This window comes from Apodemus sylvaticus, chromosome 4 (genome assembly GCF_947179515.1).
Source record: "Apodemus sylvaticus chromosome 4, mApoSyl1.1, whole genome shotgun sequence".
Lineage (NCBI taxonomy): Eukaryota > Metazoa > Chordata > Mammalia > Rodentia > Muridae > Apodemus > Apodemus sylvaticus.
Genome location: NC_067475.1, coordinates 45,750,181 through 45,766,344, shown reverse-complemented (window position 1 = coordinate 45,766,344; position 16,164 = coordinate 45,750,181). Strand labels below are relative to the sequence as shown.

At 39.1% G+C, this 16,164-nt stretch overlaps 1 protein-coding gene across 2 annotated transcripts in view; it reads right to left on the bottom strand.

Moving 5' to 3' along the window:
• Positions 1-499: 499 nt before the first annotated feature.
• The window catches only part of Plppr4 (phospholipid phosphatase related 4), a 40,785-nt gene continuing 25,120 nt past the window's right edge, over positions 500-16,164 (bottom strand). The window contains exons 3-7 of one of the 2 annotated variants that reach the window (XM_052178512.1): positions 11,019-11,148; positions 7,387-7,582; positions 5,875-5,932; positions 4,997-5,170; positions 500-1,831 (exon numbers count right to left, since the gene is read on the bottom strand). In XM_052178512.1, coding sequence (XP_052034472.1) covers positions 500-1,831; positions 4,997-5,170; positions 5,875-5,932; positions 7,387-7,582; positions 11,019-11,148 — 1,890 coding nt within the window. The remainder of the gene's footprint in view (positions 1,832-4,996; positions 5,171-5,874; positions 5,933-7,386; positions 7,583-11,018; positions 11,149-16,164) is intronic. The other variant, XM_052178513.1, reaches the window with a different exon arrangement.

The following is a 16,164-nucleotide window of genomic DNA, read 5'->3' as shown; positions in this document are numbered from 1 at the left end:
GCAAAAAATGAATAATATATAATACTGCATGGCCTCTGCTGTCAGGGAAACCTATGTGTTTTGCGTTCCCACAGCTAATTATAATGAAAAAAAAAAACCCAAACCCCTCCAAAGTTGGCACATTCAGAAAGTTAAATATTATACATCGGAGGAAACCACTTTATCGTAATACTATCCTCTGCAAAGCCTCAGTGCCTTAAGAACTGTTCCGATGACAGATTAGTTCGGGTCTGGCTTTGTGCTTTTCCTTTTTCTTGGTGTAAAATCGCCATGATTTCTGTGGTGGTTCAGTGAGAGTTCCCGTCTGATGGTGAACAATCTAGTTAGACAGGAAGGCTCTCCATCTCCTCTAGAAAAAAATAAGCCCCCAAACCGAAAGAAAACAAAAACCCAAAAGAGCACAAGGTACAATAAATGTGTGGTCTTGGGGTGGGGATGGGGGTGGGGGTGGGGGTGGAGGTTGGGGTGTCACCAAAATGATGACAGGAAAAGCCATCACTCAATCCTTATAAGCCCGTGTGGGGGACGTTCCTTTGTAGAAGATGTTTCTTGTGTTTTCAGGGCTGTTGCTTCTTTCCGGGATCAAGATAATGTTGCCCTTCCTGCGCAGGGTGGAGTCACGTGAGGAGGACACCGACAGCGTCTCTGAGCCTATCTCGCTGCCCTCCACCGGGGTCACTCGGATGGTGGTGATGCCATGGTGGTGGTGTTCATTGCTGTCGATGTTGCTTCTCTTGCGATCTCCGGAACCAAAGCTGTCTTTGAGGGACTCACAGCTTTCTGAGTCCCTGTTGAGGTCGTTGAGCTCATAGGTTTGGCGCAGGCTGCTTTTCTCCGGGGCTTTCCATTTCCAGGAGCCACTGCCTTCGCCCTCGGTGGAGGACGGGATCTGGATGATGGGCCTGTTGTTCTCGGGGTGAGCCTCCACTCGCACGATGCCGCTGGGCTCATGGTCAGTCAGGGTTTTGTAGCGGATGGAGCCTGTGCAGGTGACGGTGCTACCTTCGGCATTCTTGGGGCTGCTCTGCAGCACGCCCTGCTGCTTGGACATGGCGATGACCTGCATGATGCGGGGCTGGTTGTTGCTCCGGTTACAGGCCACGGTCTTCTCTGCTGCTTTGAGCCACTTGGCTCGTGCAGAACTGCTCTTGGGCGAGGTGCTTATGTTTTCCTGGGTCTCCTCGGGGATGTGCACCAATTGGGAAGAGCCAGGGCGGGACTGGATGGACACGCGTGGCCCTCCAGGCATACTATTGTTGCACCCGGGGACTGTGCCAGGCTGGATCTTGAGGTACTGATTGCCCGGGACATGGTGGTCTCCATTCACGCCCACCCTCGACGGCTCTGAGCTGGACCTCATTTCTATGGATCTGGGTGGTGACTGCCCTTCTGGTTCAGTGTCCATGACCTGCAGGGACATCTTGCGACTCTCGTTCTTGCTCTTCCACTGGGTAAGGAGTTGCTTGGACCGGGCAGAATCCATGGAGGCATGGATGCTCGCGTTTCTTCTCACTGGGTCTTCCACGGAGGGAGTGTTGGCTCTGGGCAGCGTGTTGCTGAAGGTCACCATGCTCTCTTTCCCCATGGGGCTCCTAGGAGTGATGATTTCGACGTCAGCGTTGGCCCTCTTGAGATTTGTTAATGAGCTTGCATCCCTGTGGTTTCGGTTGAGGATACCTTCTGTGTGAGCAATTCCATCACCGCTGCTACCATTTTTAGCTGATAAAACCCTGCTGGGGTCTTGATTGAGGTCTGCCAGTGACCTGAGGGCATCTCTATGCTGAAGCATGCTGTCTTCACTAGGCAGAAAATTCCCCACAGCATATAGGCCCTGGAATTCGAGGGAAAATAACAGGTATCACACACTGGAAGGAGCAATTAATCATGGTTCTCCTAGAATGTCCAAGGGAGCACACACCTGAGGTAGGTACTGTGCATAAGTCACAGAGCAATAAAACAATGAAAGTACAATTACTCTGGGGGCTTGGTGGGGATGGTGGCAGTGGATGTAGCTCATAACTGTCTAGACCACTGAACTAATCGCTCAGAAATAAGGCGAGTCTTTTCAGTCCCAGCATATGTAATTGTCAAATTGTGTGTATGTTTCTAAAAGAAAAGATAGACAATGAAAGAAATGAAGACTTTTTTTTTTCTGTGTTCCAAAGCTGTTCTTTTTTTTTTTTTTCTGGACTCAAGAGCTTCTTTTTAAGAGACAGCTCAAGACATCTGAATCATTTATCTTCCATTTTCTGATGGCAAACAGCAGCACTTCAGAGATATATAGAACAATGGATCATTGATGAAAACCGTGTGGGGTTTGGGAATGAGGCAGGGACATAGACATTGTTTCAAATCACACTTTAGCCTTGCTTGTCTGCTTTAAACTTGACCTTCAAGTGGGAAACTTGGATTAAATTACTGCTTTATACTTTATGTGGGCCAAGTTTTCTTCAATTTTTGTCTTCATATTCAGTCTATCGTTTTTATTTGTTTTAGATGTGGAAAAGGTTAAATTTCAGGTTCAAAATTATTATCCTGGTTACAGGAGATCATGAAGCAAGTGTCTGCCTGTGAGATAGTTTCAACTGAAGCCGGCTGGGTCTGCTTTTTAAGCCTAAGAAATGCAATTTCATGGTTTTAGTATTTTACAGAGTGCTTCACACTGGGGAGTAGCATACACTTAGGAATGATAATGTTCCAAATAGAATAAAATCTGTGTGTGTGTGTGTGTGTGTGCGCGAGCGCGCGCGTGTGTGTGTGTGTGTGTGTGTGTGTGTGTGTGTGTGTGTGTGAGAGAGAGAGAGAGAGAGAGAGAGAGAGAGAGAGAGAGAGAGATGAGACACTACTTCATTATGATGAAGATCTTGTGGGCTTGGGATTTGTTAGGTAGATCAGGCTGGCCCCAAACCTGCAGCAGATCAATATCTGTCTCTGCCTCTCAAGAGCTAGGATTTTAGGTGTATGCTATCATATGTAAATTAACCTTTTTTCTTTTTCATTTTTCTTTTTGTTTTTCTTCTTTCTTTCTTCTTTCTTCCTTCCTTTCTTTCTTTTTTGAGAAGACTTTGTTAGGTAGATCAAGCTGGTGTTAAATTTGCAATTCTCCTGCTTGAGTCTTTTAAGATCACAGACATGAACTTTGCCCTGACGATCCTGTTGGTTTGTGTCTCCTTTCAAATATATCTCCCTGTGCTCTTGGCCTCAAGACTCCCTAACGTTCTATTAATATTTGCATTTCATTTGTATGTGAGGAAATCTTCCACTGAACAGCAAGTTCTGACCCTATTGTAAAATATTCAGTGCTCAGACTGGTAATATAGTGATTTAATTTTTATTTTGAAAGAAATGTAAAAAAACAATTATTATTTTTAACTAGTTAACCAATTAATTAATTTTGTGCTTGTATGCTCTACTACTGAGTTATAGCTCTACTTCAATATATTCATTCTATAGGGAAAGGACCAAGTTTCTGAGTGGCTCTGAAGTGTTGAACCTTGGGTTGGTGGTAAAGCTCACGTGAATGCCAGGGTCCTGGGCTCTCACATGAGTGTGAGGGACACGCAACAACTGCAAGTGGAAGCTCTTTCTCTTGTGGCTCTCACGGCCAGTTGGCACTCACTCCATAGACACCCTGGCATATGTGCTCTTAGTACCCACTGACTTCTGTGGGATCTCTTTCCATGCTGCTGAAGCAAGCACGTAACAGTAAACATCAGTTTCATCACTGGCTCTTCTTTTTTCTAAAGACAGAGTCATTGCACACTTCATAAATAATTTTTTTCAAGATTTTTTTTTTGTGATTCCATTTATACAAGCACCCAGATAAAATAGCTAAGAGCTGTGGCTATTGGCAACCAACGTTTATGTCTGTCAGCCCCTCTTAGTTTCTTTCTTGTTGCCTGTTTCTTTTTTGCCACCTGCATATTGGTTATCCTTGGCTCTTTTTAACTCTGTGACCTTGTGCATGTCCTAAATAACTACAGTGATACTTCTATAAGTAATGTCTCTGGCTTACAAAATTCTCATGGCTTTTCTGTCCTTCAGACTTTTGATTCATCATGAGCCCCACAGAAGCCTTTCTCTCTAGCAATCTATTATGTTGATTATTTGCCTGGTCTATTGAATAGGTTGTCATAATTCCTGTCTTCCGAGCTAAAATTTGGCCACCATTTCTCATTCCAATATTTCCCTTTCTTTGCAGCTGTCCTTTCACACATTTGTCTCTTGTGTGATAATCTCTCCCCTTAAATGTGATTTCCACTCTCTTGCCTTACCATATCATTTCTAGAAATACTTCCTGATGTTCCATTGGCAATTTCCTATTCTTTAGAACCACATTCTGTCACTATGCATGTTGTAACCATTTATGCTTGTATAATATGAGACTCTGAGGAATGCATCTTCTGTTTGATGATGCCAATGTGAAGACAATGAATATTTAAGATGAATGAAGGGATGCATGCATGATTACTTTCAATAGACACTATCAGTTTCCTTATAATGCAGATATTTACTAGAAGATATTTAGCATCTTTGAGGGATAAAAATGATAAAAAATTCACTATTAGTTGGAACATAGCTACATTTCAGAGATTACACATTTATAGTATTGGGAAACTTACAGAAACTTTCTCTAAAATGTCACTATTCCTTCTTTTATTTCTCTCCACTTTCCTCATATGTGAAATTTCAATACACATGCCATAGCACTATCTATCTATCTATCTATCTATCTATCTATCTATCTATCTATCTATCTATCGTGCTTACTTTAAGACTGAAACCCAATGATTCTGAACTCAATTTTGGCTCACAAGAAGAAGTCATCAAATCATTGTATTGGAAATAGAGTATAATTTGGCATAGAATGAAGATGCCCCCTCTGATTTTTCCCATAAATATGGAATATGTCATGGGTAACTTATTTTACAAAATATTCTATGAAAGCCTTTCCATCTTAAACTGTACTTCACCAAATAATAATAATGCTATTTACCAAATACAGTGCGATTCCTCCTCCTATTAAAAAGCCACAGTAGACATCGACTGGATGGTTCTTATATTGGGTTATCCGTGTTAGTCCGCAGATGATTCCACAGATGATGAATGTGAAGACCAAGAGAGGTTTCAGGAGCTTAGAGGAATCGGTTAATGTGGAGTTGAAGTACATCTTTAAAATGAAGGAAGCGAGTTAAGCGTGTGAGAAAGGCCACGGTGCTAGAAAAGTCTAAGCAAGCACCAAGTTCAACTCAAGTGTCTGACTGACACACTCGATGTACTGTTGCCCCTTTCCGCTTGCCATGGCTTAGTTCTTGGCCATGCATGGCGCGTTCACAGAATGAACATCGGAGCTCTCGTGTAATTGCAGAAAAGTTTGAAAAACATTAAAGCCGTGCAGATTTGGCCAGTGAGTCCTCACCTCTTTCTTTTATACCACTACATTTTGGTCCATTTATCTCATAAAAGACTCCATAGGGTATGTCAGACAAACACAAGAGCTCTTCACTGCCTAACACTTACAAAATTGACACCAACCTAGCATTAACCATTGTTATATAAATACTGAAAGCCGTGTTCTTGTCTAGTTTTCTCTACATTTAATAAAAACCTTTTGGTTTTGATTATTTTCATGTATTTCATAAATATCTTCCCACCAAGTATTGCATTAAAATGGCCCAAGGTTAAGCAAGTATTATGACTCTATGAAAAAATTCTTTTATATCTTTTTTTTCTAAATAGTATCTGATAACTGCTTTAGATGCTATTTGCATTAAAGGGATGCAGAACTAAATTGTAATCAGTTATCTGGAGGAAACATTCATTTCTCAGGTTTTCTAAAGGTCACTGTTTAGCAACAAGAAACCCAGTACTTACAGACACATAGACAGCAGCAAAGGCGGCCAGGGTCGCATGTTGGGATGGGAACGACTTTCTGCCAAAGGAAGACAGCCAAGTTATGCATCTTAGTTTTAGTGTGCTGCAGCAATCATCTCAAGAATGAATGCTGGGCAAGATGTTCAACTCAAAGTCACAAAGTGAGAAGCCATAACCTTAATTCATATCTAGGTTACTGAGAAAACCAGAGAGATTTACTACTCTCAGGAGTATTGCTGGTCACTAGCATTAAAGAATAGCGATGATGCACTTTTCAGTAAAAATTAAAGTGAAAGGAAGTAGAAAATAGGTATCAGGTTGGCAAAGGAACATGCGAGATGAAGTCTGTAATGAGTTGGAAAACATAACTGCTCTCTAGTTACAACTATAGCAGTTCACTCTGAAAGTTCATAAAATGTAGGACTTTGATGTTTTAAACATTTTTTTAATGCTCCAAGATAGTTTCATTATGTTAAGTAATATAATTATTTTCCTATAGCAGTAGGTCTTAATGTATTTTTATATTCTAAAAATGTATAAGAAAAGTCCAGTTTTAACAAATTGTTTCTCTGCTTAGCCCACTGAAACATGACTGTTTCCTTTAAAACAGAATTTTCTTAAATTAAACAGTGTAGGGAGTAAGGTTCATTTACAATATTGGTCATGGGAACACACACACAGAAAGGGATACACAGACAAAGAATTTGAAATTTCTTTCAGTGGCAGAAAAACACAGAAAAAAGAGTCACTAATATTATTGCTTTTCTAATTATTTGATGGTTGCAATCCAACACAGAGGAATGTAGAAGAATTGAGAAAGAATACAGAACGTGGTACTTTAATGTAGATTCAGAATTACTGAATGGTTCGTGGAATCGCTTCCATGAGAAGTCACTAAATAACAAATACAATTTTCATAATTGTTTAGTGCTCTGCATCTCTCTATTTCTTTTGAGCCTCTCAGGAACTTATTCTTGTCTTTAGGTTTATTTTAGTTTATTGATTGAAAAAAATCCAATGTATTAGTAGCTTTTTGAATTTTATATTCTTAACTTTCTGAAATGTAAAGTCAGGAGCTGTTTAACATTCTTGTGTTGATTCAAAGAAAACAGATGCTATTGCAGATGTTACTCCACATACTTTAGAAAAGCAAAATTTACCTATTTTTAAAATAAAGGATACTGAAGAGGTATAACACAGATGTTTGGTATTTGGCATAAATGAGTCCAATTGACTGTTGGCTATAAGGGATCACTGATGTCAGAGAACACACAGTATGGATTCAGTGAAGGAGATCCTGCAGCAAGACTGTGAAACTGAAATGTGGAGACTTTAAGGGAAGGATTCAGAACACGCCACTAGCCCATATCTGTGTTAACGTCTCCGAAGAGATTATTGCATTGAAAATATAAGTAAACTAAATGTCATTGTGACTGAAAAAGGCATGTTTAGATGGTACAAGGATGACAGGACACAAATATCTGCATGAAATAGTTTTAGAGTTCTTTCAACCTGCCACTGTTGATAACTGTAAGGTCAGATCCTGAACAAATATCTTCCACGATGTAGGAGTTTTCTTTGCAGGATACATTCAGAGAGGTATAATTTGGCTTGCACACAGTCAGAAAGTATGGTGCCTGATATCCTGTGGACAGCTGTATGATATCTGTAATGAGAGCTGTGGAGCATAGTCCAAACACATGGACACCTAGAAGCAAACGGAGAACATTGTTACCAAGTCACTGGCTAGCAAGGGGTTTCCATTAGTGTTAACTGCGCTTATCACACACTGATAGGTGACCTTAGAGTGTCCTGCCATTTTCTCTAATATAATTTAAGAGATAATATTGAAACTTTCTAAACTAAGTTGCTATTTAGGTGTAACATAATACCCTGATAATTCCCTTAGTAAGTATACTGTAGTCTCTCTTGTTAATTAGGGTATATCCTTTATATATAATTAATACTTTTAATTAAGTATGTCTGTGCACCTGTGAGCATAGGTACCTGCAAAGCACAGAAGAAGGTGTCAGATTTTGAGAGCTGGAGTTGCAGGGGGTTCTGAGGTTGCATGGGTGCAAAAAATCTGAACCTGGGACCTCTGCAAGAGCAGTGTGTGTTTAACTGATGAGCCATGTCCCCAGTGCCTAAGGCCAATTCTTAACATGGTTTAACCAAGGTCACGTGTCACCTACCTGGGGAAAGTTGAAGAATGATTAGAGAGGGCATGGTATGAGACATGTAGTAGAATTAAAATGCCATTAAGTTAATTCTTTTGTTTTGCGATTAACTGAACTTATTCAGGCCATCTGTGTGATCATGGGTTTGGAACTGTTCATTGGAATCTGGTGGATTTGCAACTAAGGCAACTGTCCTTACTGAGCCCCTAGTAGCTAAATAGTTCAGCAATGTGAAACAGAACTTTTAGGGAGGAGGGGGAGTTGACAGGAATAAAAGCAATTGAGGAGGTGAGAATAGTCAGTCTGCACTAAATATAATGTATAATATTGTCAAAGAAGTAATATGATAAAAATCATTTAAATTTCTAACATGATGTACACAGCCAATTAAAAATAACTTAAAATTTCTGAGCATTTCTGGGTAATTCTGCCCCTGTTCTCATCATGCTCTCTGACTTCAGGCACAGTTACTAAACCCTCCGGAATCCATAGTCTCATTCTCTATGAAGCACGATCCTGCTAAGAGTGCTAATTAAGCAAAGGAGGAAGAAGGTGGGCTTTGTCTTAATCACCAAAAGACACTTACAGCCTGGGAAGCAGTGGGAGCTGCCTTATTTGGTAACAGTGTTTTCTATCTCCAGCCAAAATTCCACTTTTATCCTCTGGGACCAATCATAGTTTCTGAAGCCTCAAGCTCTATACCTGTTTGAAGTCGCTCGTTTGACTCATCTTGTGCGTAGTACCTTCTAAGATGTAATCCAGAGTTGGCATCTCCTCCCAGGCTGTCTTGACTCCCATATTCATTCTGACTCAACTGCTTGACTTCTGATTCATGAGTCACTCCCAGAGTCATTCTTAGAGGCACCCATCACCACCTCCAAACCTGCAGCCCTGAACTGTACACACCATTTTCCATTCTTCTTCTCTAGTGATTGTCCTTTAATCAGCCCAGCCCCAGTGTCACTGGCTCTGGGGATTTATGACACAGATAGCTGATCTCTACATTCTACTTCCTAGAAGCATGAATAAGCTCTATCCATATATATTAATGTGTAGGTGTTTGATGATGTGCAATACTGTGGGAATGCTCATGGAGATCAGGGGAATGTATTAGATCCCCTAGAGTGGGGGGAGGGGGGTACAGGCATTTGTAAGCTGCCTAATGTTGGTTCTAGGAAACAAACTCCTCCACTCCTCTGGAAGAGCAGCAAGTTCTCATAACAACTGAGCCATCTCTCCAGATCCCTGTGATTTGTTCTTAACACTGTGTACCTTAGATCACTGTATGTTCAGAACAAAGAACAGGCAGTGTGGTCTGAGATTTGCATGGGCTGGGTAAAGACTGAATAGAAAGGGAATCAACACATTTTACCTTTGGGATATGGGACTCTCTGAGGTCCAGGAGGATGACGTTGCTGGGAACATTGCAGAGTACACACTCCTCCTTTGTCCATAGCATCATATTCTATTATGGGAACATTTCTCTGGGCTCACTTTTGGGTCTTGGAGTTCTATTTTCTTGCCTCAAATGTTGCTAATAGAATTACTGGCTTTTTAAATGTATCAATATGATTATAAAAAGATATCTTTAAAGAGCAGAGTTTGGAGAATGATTCAGAGTCAGGTTTGTTTGTTTTGTTTTGTTTTGTTATAGGTGAGAAGATTTTTTTTTTTGGTTTTGGTTTTTTTTTGTTGTTGTTGTTGTTGTTGTTGTTTTTGGATTTGGTTTTTTCAGAGACAGGGTTTCTCTGTATAGCCCTGGCTGTCCTGGAACTCACTCTGTAGACCAGGCTGGCCTTGAACTCAGAAATTTGCCTGCCTCTGCCTCCCAGAGTGATAGGATTACAGGCATGTGCCACTACTGCCCGGCTTGGGTGAGAAGATTTAATTTAATTATTCATGAGATATTACATGAAGCTACCACTTTCTTTATGCTGACATGATGGAGCATATAATACCACAATAATATAAGGAAAACATAATACAAGGTTAAAATAATGTAATACTTTAATATAATGATATAATATAAAGTAATAATTATATAGCGTACAGATAACCTTTATTGACTTACTGGGATGAAGATAGAACATTCAGTTTGGTGTCTGGTATTGCGGATAACTGCTTAAATCAGTAAAAACAAAAAGTAAAAAGAAGTCTATGGCTCCAACAACTATAAGTTGGTTCCATACTTATTGTTATTTAGGAATTAGTGGGATTCAGAGACTGCTTAGTCAGGCCTGTAATTTTCTTATAGACTTCATTAAAAATTTTAAGGTGAAGGAGGGGAGGGACAAGAGATCCTAACCAAGAAAAAATAGCCATGATGAAGCAGTCTCTCCTGACATTTCCAAACACGATGACTTCAGGATAAACCTACCAAGAAACAGACTCACTTATGTGAATAAATTAATTTCTCAAACACTGTCAATTGATGACAGCTCACTGACACTTATTCACCATTTAAAGCAACAAAATAGGGTATGGGCCACACACCCGTAATTCTGGAACTTGGGAGGCAGAGGCACGAGGCTGAGGAGTTCAAGGCTAAGCCTCAGCAACATTGTAATTTGATGCTGGCCAGGATTCCATGGACCTTGCCTCTACTCAGTTTTTCCTGCTCTGGAAAGAAAAATTAAAGCCTAAAGCTTACACTTTTAAAGGAAATTTGTGCTTCAATCAGAGTTTGGTAAAATGCCCTGAAGTGTTTCTTTTATTCTTTTCTTTTTTCTTTTTTCTTTTTTGCTAGCTCACAAAACCAGGGCCATGACTCTAATAACATATTGGAAAGAGAACCTAGATACCAATTTTTAAAAACAGTTTCCTGTATACTCATATACAGGAAAACTCATCACATACTGAACGTATACATCTAAATTACAGCTTTAAGGGCATAATATCTGTAATTAGGCATAGCATTTCTCTACAAAAAAAGCATTTCCATTCTTTCTGGTTGCTCACACCCACCAACGAATCTGACGGCTCTTCTGAGAAAGGAGTTGAAGTTGCAGCCCCCGGCATTGATGTTGGGCTCCAGTCCAGCTCCATTTCTTCTTTTGGAGAGGCAGCAGTACAGAATCCCTTCACCCACCATGATCTGCAAAGGCCACACGGTGTCAAAGAAGATCACTACACCTACACATGACCACAGAGAAACTGTGCTTCATCCCCTACCCCCTCACATCGCCAATTCCAATTCAACAAGGAGAAGTGTGTGTGTGTGTGTGTGTGTGTGTGTGTGTCTTCAGCACTTCAGAAGCCCGAGCAATTTATCCTAGGGATTTAGCAAGCAGTAAAAACTAAGCGAATTGTGCACTGTAAACAGATCTAAAGAGATCTGGCTGGATTTCGTCCACTCCGGTATGTTGACCAATCATGTGAAAATACCTCAATTTCAATTTGATTACAACAATCAGCCTTCAGCTTCTTGCCCACCACACAAAGTAATTCAATCAACTCCACAGTGACTGATTCTGCTGGAGCTTTGAGAATCAATGCCAAGATGCCTTAGAAAAATCAAGTATAGAGTTAGGATTAGGAACGTTTGTTGAGCAGATTTGGCCAATTAAACAATTTGTATTTAGCAGTTGGAAGAATACATAGAAAGCATGAATGACTATAAAAGTACTATTCATTTTAGTCATTTCACACATGTCTGTACAGGTAGAAGTATTGTTTGTATTGGCTAAGGTGTTAGACACAACTCACATGTAGCAGCCAAAAACTAGAACTGTAGGCACTGGGAATTAATTCAATATTTAATGTTAATAGTACTACATTAAAAAGTTTTAAATAAAATATATTGAGATTTGGAAAAGGCACATGGTGAGTGGCTGTCTTACTGGAGAATGCAGATGACAAGAGAGTCTATGTAAGTGGGGAGTCTTTCTGAGATAGAAGCTTTCAGAGTGCATGTTTATAACAGATAAAAAAAAAAACCATACAGTAATTAGTCCAATCAATGGATAAAGAATGCATCAGGAGTATTTTAAGATACAAACACTGGGACATAGCATAGTCCCACAGTTGCTCTGTGACTTGAAGAAATACAGCACCAGTGAAGGAATTCAAAGTTATTTAAGTGTCCTTCCACTCAGGAGTTTTTCTTTTGATCTCTCACTACTCCCTAACATGAACTCCATCATCTTCTTTGTAGCTCCCTTAGTGCTCCGTCTTTCTCCTTAGAGTAGCTTTATTGAATGCATCACATGTTACTCATTCACTGGACTGCCTGTCCTTAGACGAGAACCCTCCAAGGGAAAAGCCACTTCATAGTTGTCTGCATTTTTAGCATCATGCCTGAAAATATGGGATTTGTCTTTATTATTCTAATTGTGCTAACTACCCTAGAAATCTGAGTTGCTGCTTATAATACAAACAAAATCTGAATTTCCGACTTTGGCTGAACTTCGGATGGCGGAGAAACATCTTAAAAAATGCTCAACTTCACTAGTCATCAGGGAAATGCAAATCAAAACAACCCTGAGATTTCACCTTATACCAGTCAGAATGGCTAAGATTAAAAACTCAGGAGACAGGAGATGTTGGCGAGGATGTTGGAGAAAGAGGAACACTCCTCCACTGCTGGTGGGGTTGCAAATTGGTTCAACCACTCTGGAAGTCAGTCTGGTAGTCCCTCAGAAAACTGGGCATGTCACTTCCGAAAGATCCTGCTATACCACTCCTGGGCATATACCCAGAGGATTCCGCAGCATGTAATAAGGATACATGTTCCACTATGTTCATAGCAGCCCTATTTATAATAGCCAGAAGCTGGAAAGAACACAGGTATCCCTCAATAGAAGAATGGATGCAGAAAATGTGGTTTATCTACACAATGGAGTACTATTCAGCCATTAGAAATAATGAATTCATGAAATTCTTAGGCAAATGGATGGAGCTGGAGAACATCATACTAAGTGAGGTAATGCAGTCTCAAAAGATCAATCATGGTATGCACTCACTAATAAGTGGATATTACTTAGAAAACTGGAATATGCAAAACATAATCTACACTTCAAATGAGGTACAAGAAGAACGGAGGAGTGGGCCCTAGTTCTGGAAAGACCCAGTGTAGCAGTATAAGACAAAACCAGAACAGGGAAGTGGGAAGGGATGGATGGGAGAACAGAGGGAGGGAAGGGGGCTTATGTGACTTTCGGGGAGTGGGGAACCAGAAAAGGGGAAATCATTTGAAATGTAAATAAAAAATATATCGAATAAAATTAAAAAAAAGATTTCAAATATTTAAGAGTATTGTCCCCCAATAAATTTCTGTGAAAATTAGATAGTGATTTTCATAAATATGCAGAGTTAAGGAAATAGGGTTTCAAGAGATTAACAGTCTCTAAGATACAGAAGACCATGCCACATGTAATGGTAGTTAGGATTGGATAATGGTTAGGGTTAGATGTGTCTGGGTGAGCTTTTATGTTCTCATTAAAATATTTTATTTGTTTTACAAAATGCTTAAAAATTATAGCCCTCCTAGTTATATTTAGTTGTATGAGTAATGTGGTGTACATATCATGGTAATGACTTAATTTGTATACAAATTTTTCATATAATGTTCTTCAAGGAATTCTGAAATTAAGCCAAACATAAATACTGCATGGTATGATAACTCTTTTAAAGCCAGTCAGTACAGAAATGATAGAGGGAGAATTGATCTCTATTATTTAATTCCAAATTAACTATGTATATTTTTAACTGATATTTTCCAACATTGTTATATCAGATGAGACATGGAAATATACTAGGTTATCTGATGTGTGTAGTTAGTCCTTCTCCTTATACCAGTCTGCTGTAAAATCTAAGCCAAATGAAGCCAAATGCATCTCTTAGTTTTCTAAGCCAAATCTGTCTTCCTACTTTCCCAGGAAGATCCCAATTTTGTAATAAGTTCATTCAGCTACAAAGATGAAAAGAAAACCAGAATCTTTGATGTTCAGAGATTAGAGTCTGCTCACATTCACTTTGAGTAAAGGGAAGGGGAAGGACTTAGGAAGGTTGTTGGCAGTAAGATTATAGACAGAATTATGGCTTCCCCTTTTGCCACACACTCAATGCTGAGAAAAGCACTTTTTTATGTGGAAGGCCTTAAAAACATAAAGAAAAATGAAATCAGAACAAAACTAGAGGAATGTTATATATTTGGCAAGAGAGGAGTGTCAGATTCTGTCATATGTCAGCAATCCCGAAGCTCATCTCAATACTGTTCTCTCAAGGTCTATGAAACTGTTGCTGAAGGAACAGGTCACTGATACCTTGGAGGCCTTCAGTGATGGGGGACCACTGCGAATCCTAAACAGTTCCTGATTTGCTTCCTTTTACATTAAGAAGCATAAAGGATGGAGACCCTATAGAAATGCCCCATGGAAGGAAGTAGCTCTGGGCTTCCCAGATCTGGTCAGTGAGAGGAAGGATGGTAGATCTCTATTGATTTACCAGGTCTTCAAGACCCAAAGCCCTAGGACGCATCCCTAACTTGTTTATTGAGAGTTTATGATTGGAGTCAAGGGAGTCAAGAGAAGTAGGAAGACTATGATGAGGCCAAGGTCATTGTCCCCACTAGATGCAACCATGTCAGGAGAGGAAGCATCATGTGATAAAGGATCCTGATAGGCAATAGCAACTGAGAAATGTTTTCTGGCATGATAGGTTTTAAAAAAAATATCCTTTTCTATTATGGACAATTGGCTAAGCAAAGTGAAGGGAAGGTACTACTAGTAGGGGAAATATCCATTAAAAAGCTTTCTCACAAAAAAAGATTTTAAAAAAACTTTCTCTCTCTGCTTCCATATACATAATTAATAATTCCAACCCCCTGAATTCACAGGAGCTCAAATAATATTAATTTACTAGTTGAGCAAATTAGGCTTTAATTATTTTACAGAAATATTTTATTCAATATACTTATAGTATAAATAACATTATTATTTACTTCAGGAGTAGTGTTTTGAATACACAAAAGGGTTGAGTTCAGACAGTCTACAAAAAAGCTTTGATGTTCCAAAACTCAAAAGGCCAGTGTATGAAAGAATTTCATAAAAGCTGTACTTAAGCATACCTTTTAATTTAATAATATTTGCCCAACATCTATGAGCATGCTGAAAGGACTAGAGAGGAGCAAAGGTTCCTTCTGGCATCCACCATCACCCTGGAAACATTTTTTTATCCTTTAGGCTAGTAGGGTGGGGGTAGAAGAAATGGCAGCAAGACTTGAATAAAAATATTTTTGTGCTATGTATTAACACATTAAAACAACTGTTTTATAAATTCAATATGGAGGAAATAAAGTTGCCAACCAAAAATAGCCAAATGAACTGGTAATTTTCATAAAAGAAACATAATCAGCCAACAAGTATTTTCAAATTTTCAGTATTCATTGCTATTAGAAATATGAAAAGTAAAGCTACTTTAAGATATTACCTTCTCTTAGTCAGAATTGTGGTCATCAATAAATGTGACAAGAATGATTGGAAAAGATGTGGAAAGAACAAAAGGCTTATTTAACCTTTGAAGAGGCAAAAGTTAATATAGCCATAGTGGAAATCAGCTTAGAAATTTCTCAAAAAAATTAAAACTAGAGCCATATGACTCTAAAATTTCACTCTTGGGCACATTCTCAGAGAATTCTATACCCTATCCTTAATATATTTGTACCCCATTATTTATTGCTGCCCTAGTCACTGTTGTAATGATTTAGAATCTACTTAGTTGTCCTTCAACAGATGAATAGATAATGAAAAATTATATGCATATAAAATGGAATACTATTCTGCTCTAAAGAAAAGTGTAGTCACAAAATCTGCAGGTAACTAAATGAACTTAGAATGTACAATTTTATTCAACAGTATACAACAACAGTATATCTCAGATAGAAAAAACTGCTAGCTCTCAGTCATATGCAGTATCTAGCTAGTAATATATAACATAAGTAGCCAGCATGCTTATACACAAATATATATATGGATACAGTATATTATGTAGAATAAAGAACAAAGAAAACTAAATGCCAGGGGAGGAAGATGGGCTGAAGGCGGCAATGAATGCACATTCACTATGAAGGAAGATAGAAAACTACATTTTTTTTTAACCTGACATGGCTTTT